Source organism: Lepidothrix coronata, unplaced genomic scaffold, assembly GCF_001604755.1.
Source record: "Lepidothrix coronata isolate B3197 unplaced genomic scaffold, Lepidothrix_coronata-1.0 Scaffold9, whole genome shotgun sequence".
Lineage (NCBI taxonomy): Eukaryota > Metazoa > Chordata > Aves > Passeriformes > Pipridae > Lepidothrix > Lepidothrix coronata.
This window is the reverse complement of record NW_016690189.1, coordinates 10,801,862-10,811,347: the sequence shown is the minus strand read 5'-3', so window position 1 is coordinate 10,811,347 and position 9,486 is coordinate 10,801,862. Positions and strand designations below refer to the sequence as shown.

Here is a 9,486-nt window from a genome sequence, read left to right as displayed (position 1 = left end):
AAAAAAAAAAGGAAGTGTAAATCTCAATGCAGGAAACACAAGGTTGTGCTACAGCAACAATGTTATTACACATCACCAGCAACCAGCACCACATGCAGTCATATTGTATGTGACCATATAGGTTAAGGCTGTCTCTGCTGATAGGGAGCAGGAGCAAGATTCTGCAAACGTGTTTTCCAGAGAAGTGCTTGTCACCACACAATCACCACACCAGACTGACAGGTACAGTGGGGGTACACAGGACATAGCAGTTACAGGAACGTATCAGATTGTGAGCAGAAGAATTTTCTCCTTCATATTTGATGAGGATTCCTTCTTTGTAGGGCAGGGTGCCCTGTGGGAAACTGGCTTACCTGAGACTGCTCCCAGCACCCCAAGTGGGATACATTTCAGTGAAGCTGGGTTAGGCAAGAATCTAAGTAAGGTCTCTGGAGTCCCTCTGTGGTCTAAGGAGGGAGAGGCAGGTTCAGAATTCAATGTATCCCATTAACCTTAGATGACTCTCTTACAACAATATTCATTTGACTGACTAAATTATCGGAACATGGAATGAGATGAATCATGACCTAGAGGTGCCTGCTCCTTCCCCTTGGCCAGGATGAGGTATAAAACACAAGCTGAAAGGTGAGTGTTGCCATTACAGATCTTAAAGGTGGTAGGGATTAGCCTCAACCCAAGGGATGCCTGAGAGTGTTATAGGGATGCCTTCTCCATTGGCTCCTTGAGCTGCCAGATGAGGGCACAGGAAGCCCTCTGCTTCAGCTGAACAGCTGGTCCTTGGGGTGCCCAACATTCAGTGCAAGGAAGGAAACAGAACATCTTGCTCAGGCATTTCTTGGGCTTTGGTGTTCCCTGAAGAGGGATTAGGTTCTTCCTAGAGGTGGCCAGGCAGGAGGAGAGAGGAAAAGAATGACTCCCTCAAGGTCACCAATGGTGCAGGGAGCAGAGCTGGGAAGAGGAAGACATTATTCTCCTGTTCCACCCTCAACAGCTGCCAGCTCATGCTCAAATGATGGGGGCTGCAGACAGGCTTGCAGACCTCTGCTTCTGAGATGAGTTCACCTGTGCTGAGGCCAGGTCCTTATATTCTTGTATCTGCACCGATCTCGGAGTCTCTTTCTGAGCTTGCTTTAACGGTGCTTTTTTGTCCAGCAGCCTTCAGTTCATCCATTCTCTTGTTGCCAGACAGTCTTTTGGGGCAAGCAGGGAGATACCGAAACCAAGAGACAGCACAGTATTTGGTGCCTATGCCAAATGGAAGATCATAGACCTTGGAAATGAGCAGAGAGCTCTCCATCCCTCCCTTGTGGCTATGCTTCCATGCCAGGAGCCCCCGCTCCTCCTGTGTTCCTGCAACAGCAAAAATGAGATTGTTGTGTTTAAAACGGCAGGTGTTTGAGCACAGGACTACTTTGTGTGCCTCACACCCACTTCTCGAATCCAGCAGGCCCAGCACAACATACAGATCCCTTGTACTTAAACCCTTCTAGCTCCAAAGCTCTTTAAAAATATTCACTAATGAGCTTCCAGACAATACATGTCTTCCTGCAATGGCTTCCAGATAAGCAGTCTTCTCCACTGCTTTCCACGGGAATCAAGTATACCAAGACAAATTTTTCACCTGCCATGGGGGATCCAAGTACTGTTCAAAGTAAGTCGTACAGTGAAGGGAAATCAAGGCTGGATGTTAACTGTCCAGATACTTCAGAGTGGATTTAGCTAGCAATTACTAGTCAGTCACAGGTATTTACCCTAGCTAAGGAATTCCTAAGGGCCCATAACCGTTGTGGCAGCTGACTTCCTCTTGGGAAAGGCAGTGAGCACATCTGTAAATTCTGGAGGAGCTGAAGGTTGAAGGCTACAGGAAAATTAATGACCCAAAGGGAGACTGGCTTTCCAATAAGCCTGAGACAGTAAAATAATCTGGTTAACAGATTCCTGCTCTTTTCCTGTAGCAGAAAAGAGGGTTTCATCCCCTATTCTTATGCCATCCCTCTCCAGGCTTGATGAAAATCCGAGGCTCTTTGTCCCTCTGAGGGACAGCTGCAGGTGCTATATCCTCTCTTTGGTCATCAGATTTTCCTATTGCTTTCCACTGCTGTGGCTCCAGTTCAGCTTCAGTTTTAGCAGCTCCCATAAGTAGGCACATGTTGGCTCCTTCCACTTCTTGTAACTGCCTTTCTCTTACATTTTTACCAGCAACATGGCTCTAGGCTGGCATTTTCCCTAAAAGACATGTTTCCCAAATAAACCTTTTCCTCAGCCTGGATTGTTCCAGACAAAATAGTTAGTTTTTGTTGTGCTGCTGTTTTCAGCCACATCTCCTTTCCTCACCCCTCCCTGAGAGGAGTACAGTCTCATGGTGCTTCATGGTTGCTAGCGCAACTCTTGCCCATAGAACAGTAGTCACAAAGACAAAAAATACCAGGAAACAAACCCTAGCACAGGCACAAACCAGTAGTACATTTCAGCAAATCCTACCTGGAATGGTGTTATCAAGGAAAAACCCCAGGATTCCACCCACGAACATGCCAGTGGTGAGGAGCACCTGGATCACCTGGTCAAGCTGGATGATTCCTAGCAGAAAAACAAAGCTTTAGATAGTGGTGTAGTGAGACATGTTTTATCAGCAGCATACCTGGTGCCAAGAGGCTGCAAACTGCATGCTTGCTTGAACTAGACTTGCAAATCCCAAAGCAGATTTGGCAATGGAAAGGAGATAGATCTCACTGCCAGTTTCAGACCTACAGTTTTATTCTACATGATTATTGACTGATATGCAGTGGGCAGGAGATGACTAATAAATACACTAAGAGCCTATTAACAGTGCAGACCACAGCCCTGTCCCAGAAAAAGCCACCTTCTGCTCCAAACATATTCTGCACCTCCATGACATAACACCTAGCAGTTTCCTACAGGAGCACGAGCTACAGTTTCCAAAGAAATATGAATATATTTAGCATGAGATTTCACCACAAGCTAATCAGGTGTGATGTTTCCCCTAGAGGGCTAATAGGCACCAGCAAAGCCCAGTGGCACTGAGCATCTGACAGACCATCTATAGAGTGTGTGGTTTGTGGGCTGAGCTCTTTAAACAGCCCACCCATCATGCCATGTATATTTTAAGAGAAGACACTACGGCCTTTGTGATGAACACATTAGTCACACAAGACACAGTGAAGGGGTAACTGTTGGAGAACTGGAAATTTCAATAAAGTGAACTTGACGGAATTTAGTAGAGGAGTCTGATCTTGCATTTTGGAAGCACAAAGTTTTATTGTGTATGAGGACACAAGAAAGCCTCATTCATCAAGACCTTGGTCAAGACTCAGCTCTGGAGTATTCTCTTGCCCCACCCCAAGACTGTGTCCCAGGGAAGTGCTCTGCAATCCTTAGCTCAAGAGGAATATGGTGAGGTGCAGTCACTGATCAACAGAAGAGATTTCCACACCAGAGGCGTGCATCAGAGCAAAAGGCAAAAACAGCCCTCACAGAAAGGAACGGGACACGGTCAAAGCATAGGTTTCAGGGTTTTATCAGGAAGAGTTGCATTTTAAAGGGTTTCTCTGGATCAACTTTGCTTCAATGTTATGCTACAGAGAATGCTTCTGATGTCATTTCGTACCTGTTTCCAGCAGTGCACTATTTTTGCTTGCCCAGTTGGGAATCGTGAGGCCAGAAAATACAGAAAATCCAAAGATAAAGATGTTTCTTGAGGAGTTCATATCTGTATACTGCACAGAGAAATTGTATACATTACATTCAGAATTATCCAAAACTGTGGATTATTGTTGTGTTCATGAGACATGGTGGGATGCAAACACTGCAGTCAGACAGCCCTGGTGCTGCTGGGGCGTTTGTGATCCTGTGGTCACTGGTGCCAGACAGCCCTGCCCCAGCCAGGGAGCCCTCTGCGATTTAGCCCTTCTGGGTACATCCCCATATCTTTACCCAAGGAATTGCCAACACAAATGTCTGCATTTGCTGCAGTGTGGTTATATCTGACACAGTCAATCTGACTTGAAACTAAAGTCTCTTTCTCTAGGGGTGAAACAGAGTTCACACAGCGTTACCTGCAAATTGGAAATCCCCACTGCCGTGATAACTCCGAACATCACGAGGAACATGCCTCCGATCACTGGGCTGGGTATGCTGGCAAGCATCGCCCCAACTTTCCCGAAGATGCCACTCAGGAGCATGGTACAGGCACCAGCAATGATGACCATTCGACTCCCTACCTGGGGCAAGAGGAAGAGGAGGCAATCACACACCAATCAGCAGAGAGGCGAGGGATGGCAGGCTCCAGCACCAGCCTGTTGGGCAGAGGTTGCAGCTCTGGCCCAAAAACTCAATGGCACATTCAGTTGAAGGTTTGGATACTACTGCTGGTGAGCTGGGATGCTGACACTGAATGGGAACCATCAGTATTTGTGCACCAGTAAATATTTATAATGAGAGGCACTCTGAGAGCACCACACCTATTTCCTCGGGGTTATCCTTTTTCCTACTGTTGCCAGGACTTCAACAGTTTGCTGTTAAACAGCAATTAAAAGGTTAAATTAAGAGCACAGTTATCCCAACACACAGCCTTGCTCTTGCTTCAGCCTAGAAATATTTTGGCATACATACAGCCTAGCGTTGCAACCAGCCAGTCAATTCACTGGACAATCACTGGACAAAACACCTTCCACCAGGGTTTGGATTACCATATAAAAATGGCTTTCAACGAGGTGTCCCACAATGATCCCTCCAGTCCCTGGAGACCAAGATTTGGGAGACCACAGCTGGCTGGTTGCTCCAATCCTGAGCTCTGGGAGCTTATAAATCCTTTCTATAGTCAAAAAATAAGAAGGGAGAAAGTCTCCTGGTCTGCCCCTGTCTCTCATCACCCATCTAGCTTCAGTAAAACCATTTTTTTTTCTCATTTTTTCCCCTAGAAAGAGCCAGAATGGCCTTTTCTTGGTTCCAGAAGCTGTGCTTCCCATCTACAGTAAAGATGGGATGAAATCACCAAGCCATGTCCTTCATTCAGATCTGCTACAGCATACAAATAGGAAAGATAAAGAGTATCTGCCAAACAAAGGGTTCAAAGAGACATTTAAATCTATGGAAACCAAAAAGAAAAGCAGGAATATTTGTTAGACTTTCAATTCAAGATATGCCTTGCCATACCAAAACTTGGACATCTTAAAGAATCATGCTAAAATTCACAACATTCATGTCTTAGGCAGGAAAACTCTGTAATCCTCTGAAAACACTTTATAATTCAATTAAATATCTTAATACCTCCCTTTAAATGTTTGAAGAATATCATATTTACAGGAAGGGCTTTTTGTGAATGCTTTGAACAAAAACATTCCCAGTAACTAGTGGTGTCTCTTTTAGGTATTTCTTAAACATGTCCCTTTAAAATATTTTGAGTCTTACTTGATTGTGAAAGATAAATTAAAAAGATTTCATGTGGAGTTTCAAAATAAAATCATGCATTGCTTTCAGGTGGGCTTTTTATATTCTTTGGCTTAAAACTTTGGGACATTATCACCATCAAAATGTTAATTTAATAAAAGCCAACAGATCTATTTGTTCTTAAGGATTAGAACAAAGATGCAGATTCTCAGCTTGCTAAAATGTTGAATTACCCTGTATATGGAGTTGGCCTTAAAGGCAAATGACTTAATCCAGTGATACAACAACTGTGAGCATATGCTGCTAAAGCTTCTAGTTCAGAATTTGTTTCAATGTCAGGAAAACAAGAAAATCAGTTCTCTTTCTTAAGGCTGAAGAAACTGCAGAGTTCCCTACAGTATATGGTGACTCTGAGGCCTTTACCTCTCTTTAAAATCCCTCTCTTCTTTTCTTGGAAATGAGAGCTCAGTAGTGGCAAACTGGGCTTGATTAAGCAGTTTAAATATTGGTGTCTGGTGCCATGTAAGATGTTGCATCTTGGCAGCCTCCAGCAGGTTCTCCTTGCCTTATCTGACAGCCCCTGTGGGTATCTGAGATGTCCAAAGATTTCTCAGGTGGTCCTGGACATCTCTGTTTAAGCAGAGGAAACAAGTCCCTTGTGCTTCCATTTGTTATGGAAAAATGTGTTTCCCACATTAAAAAAGAAATTAAATCTGCCTTGTGCTCTCAGCATCCCCATCTGTCCCAGCCAGAGTGTTTACACTGATTTAAAGTTGACTGAGATGACACTGTATTTTCAGCTCTCTTAAGAGTGGACAGAGTAAGCAGAGGTGGGATCTAAGGGAAATATCTCTCCTGAATCAGTAAGGATGGCATGTCCACCTGAAGGACTTAGCGTACATGGTGAGAACATGTCCTATAATCTGGTAACTATGAATCTGGGCAGCATCCCATACATACAATATATGCAGCAAACTACATGTCAGGAAAGAATTGGCTCAGGTATATGATCAGTATGCACAGACTTCCTAGTGACAAGGTACATGTCCTGACAGGTTAAACTGGACTCCATGCAGACATCCAGACATCCTTGGTGCCGGAGGCAGCCACCTCAGTCAAACACTACCACTTCAGTCTGTGAAAAATGGTTATTGTGAGTGAGGTCTATAAAATCCAGTTAAATAAGCAATATTATAGAGTGGAAGCTGTAAGTTAAATTCTGCATTTATTTCCTGAATCACAGCTCTTTTGGCATGGCATTGCTTATTTGACAATGATTTGAAAATATTGTTCAGTTGGCTGCTGGATGTACCTATCCTCTGGCTGCAGAGCTTGGTGAAAATCTATGATCTGATTGTCCAGCTTATCTCTGGAAATTTGTTTACCTTATAAGAGCAATTAATATATTCAAGGGATTCACAAAACTTTATAGAGAGGTAAAAAACACAAACCTTTGCTAACACATTTTATAATCCCAAAGAAATAGTCTACCTTTCACATGACTGCCATCCTTGGTTTATAAAAATTCTGGAATTTGAAGCTCTATTAAATATTTTCTTTCTCCTTTCTTTTCTTACTATTTCCCTTCCCCTTCCACCTCCCCTTCTTTCCCTTTCCTTTTCCTCTTTATAAATATATTTAGGAAGTCAGAGAGAGACAGACAGATGGTATTTGATAAAGTCAGTTCTCAGGAAGTTTCCAGCTTAGCTCAGATGTAACATGCTCTCTTTACCCTTACCTAAGCCAGGTGCCATGAGTGAGTCCACTAATACCACATGCAGACCATAAGCAGAGAAAGAGAGGGACTGGCCACCTCTGTTAAATTATTCATAGTGCTGCTGAGGTGGTCACCAATGGGCCAGGGCACAATTTTCCAGTGTGGCCTTTCAGGACGTGGGCTAAGATCACATTCCAGCTCCAGCACATACCCGTGTGCACCAGTCTTTTGTACATACACCTGCAGGGGAACCCTCAGGAGCCACCCCAGCCACCCCGCTGCAGTGAGGCTCACCTTGGTGATGCCCAGGGCCCCCACATTCTCGCTGTAGGATGTGGTGCCATTCCCTGTGCCCCAGGCCCCAGCCAGAAGGCAGCCGATGCCTTCCACCCCAATCCCGCGGCTGATGGCGTGCTTCGGCGGTGGCGGGGCCCTGGACAGGCGGGCACAGGCATAGTAATCTCCCACGGACTCCAGCATGGAGGAAATCACCCCGGCTAAGATGCCAAATATCCCAGCCAGGCTGACTGTTGGCATTCCCCACTGGCCTGCAAGTAAAGACCTTGGTTCAGGTGTGGAGGGCACATTTGCCCTGAAATCTAGGGAGGAAGAGCAGCAGGAATGTTTGCGGGTGTTTGCCTGATTTTTGGCATTTCGTCTCCCCCTTCTAGTCATAAGTGGAGGTGCAAGCAGGAGCAGGCAGGATGGGGAAGGGGGGGGGGGCAGTGGTACCTGGGTAAGGCAGCCGAAACCAGGGAGCCTGTGACAAAACGTCCCCATGAGTGTCCGTGCGAGCCAGGTGTCCGTAGGCAGTGGGGTCCACAGGGAGGACATTGGTCACTGTCAGCACATAGCAGAGCAGCCAGCTCAGGGAGAGCCCCAGCAGCACCTGTCCCCAAATGCAGCAGTGGGGTCTGGTTAGGGTATGGCTGCATCTCCAGCATGGTTGTGGGGGACAAGCTGTCGCTGTCTCCCTGCATGAGTCTTTCCCCTGCACAGGGAATGGAGGCAAAGAGACAGCTGGGGCTTCTGGTGGCCCTTCCTCCTTCTTTCTCTCCCTCCCCAGGGTCAGGGACATGGGGACCTTTCTCCCCCTGCCCCTCGCCACGTAGGCTTGGCTGGGAAGCACTAACTCATCTGGACACCTGTGGAAAGAGCAGAGGCAGCCCACAGCAGGTGAGGCCAGTCACTCTGTCACAATCATCCAGGGTCTCCAGGAACCCCAACGTACCGGAAAGATCTGGAAGAGGTAGACTGGAGAGAAGTGGCACTTCTTGCCTTTCTGGTAAGACGGCAGCAGCACAGGGACATCTTTCAGGTACTGAGAGAACAGAACTATGAAAAAAATAGTCCTAGGAGGAGGGAAAACAAGACCATGAACAAAGTGGGTACCCAGCTGCCCACCTGTCCCCACATCAAATGAAGACCTGCTACCCAAGGACCCAGGACTCCAGGGGAACCAAAAAAACAGGCTTTCAGCACCAGAGGGTGGCTCCTCACTCCAGTAAGCCAGTGGTGGAACAAGCTTTCCATCATACTCTGCTAATAGATCTTGCACATTTGCAAATATCTCTTTTCGCCCTATTGTTTCAAGACTGACATCCCAGGTAATGCATCAGTGAGTATGACACAGTTGCAGAAAGCTTAAAAATGACACCAAAGTGAACAAAAGACCTGAGAGACTTGCAAGGTCCAGGCAGGGCCTGAACCTCTGTGTAATTCAGATATACTAGAAATACAGGATTTATTGGTTTCCTGATTTCAGGTTTACCTATGCTGCTCTGCAAGTGGCAAAAGACTCTTAAGTGGCACAGAGTAAAAGAAGAGGATTTGGCTTGGCTGTGCCAGTCCCTGTTTAGAAAGAAAAAAACATGGTGGGACTGTGAGGCTGCATATGGTGCCCACAGAGCCACTTGTGGTTTCTAATGCTACAGACCAGAGAGAGTAGACCAGAGCCCAGACAGGCTGTGTGAGTGCACACTTTGTGCATTTGCATGAACAAAGGTGCTCAGCAGCCTTATGAATCACTACAGAACCCTTGTCTGTCTCACGGAGGTGTCGCTGCTTATTATTCAGGTTGCCTGACACATTCCATTAACAAATGCTATTTTCAGCTGCTTATAACTCAGCTAACTTTACCTATTTGGGATGAAAATTTCCATGGAAAATGTCTGCCTCAGGCCAAATATTTTTTGAAAAATATGTATCAAACCTATTTCTAAGAGTGATATTCAGTAAATAGACATAGTATATAGCCTGCATTGAAAAGGTCATTTTGCCTTGACCAGTAGCAGGATTTACTTATGACCTGGAGCAGAAATTTGAGATTTAGTAGAACTTCTTTGGGGCAAATGATATTACTG

At 45.6% G+C, this 9,486-nt stretch overlaps 1 protein-coding gene across 3 annotated transcripts in view; it reads right to left on the bottom strand.

Annotated features, from left to right (window-relative positions):
- The window catches only part of LOC108492190 (solute carrier family 23 member 1-like), a 20,110-nt gene continuing 10,624 nt past the window's right edge, over window positions 1–9,486 (bottom strand). For 2 of the 3 annotated variants that reach the window (XM_017804234.1, XM_017804233.1), the window contains 7 exons: window positions 8,355–8,475; window positions 7,856–8,012; window positions 7,418–7,671; window positions 4,074–4,238; window positions 3,626–3,734; window positions 2,482–2,577; window positions 1–1,350 (listed from right to left, as the gene is read on the bottom strand). In XM_017804234.1, coding sequence (XP_017659723.1) covers window positions 1,082–1,350; window positions 2,482–2,577; window positions 3,626–3,734; window positions 4,074–4,238; window positions 7,418–7,671; window positions 7,856–8,012; window positions 8,355–8,475 — 1,171 coding nt within the window. In that variant the 3' untranslated portion in view covers window positions 1–1,081. The remainder of the gene's footprint in view (window positions 1,351–2,481; window positions 2,578–3,625; window positions 3,735–4,073; window positions 4,239–7,417; window positions 7,672–7,855; window positions 8,013–8,354; window positions 8,476–9,486) is intronic. The other variant, XM_017804235.1, reaches the window with a different exon arrangement.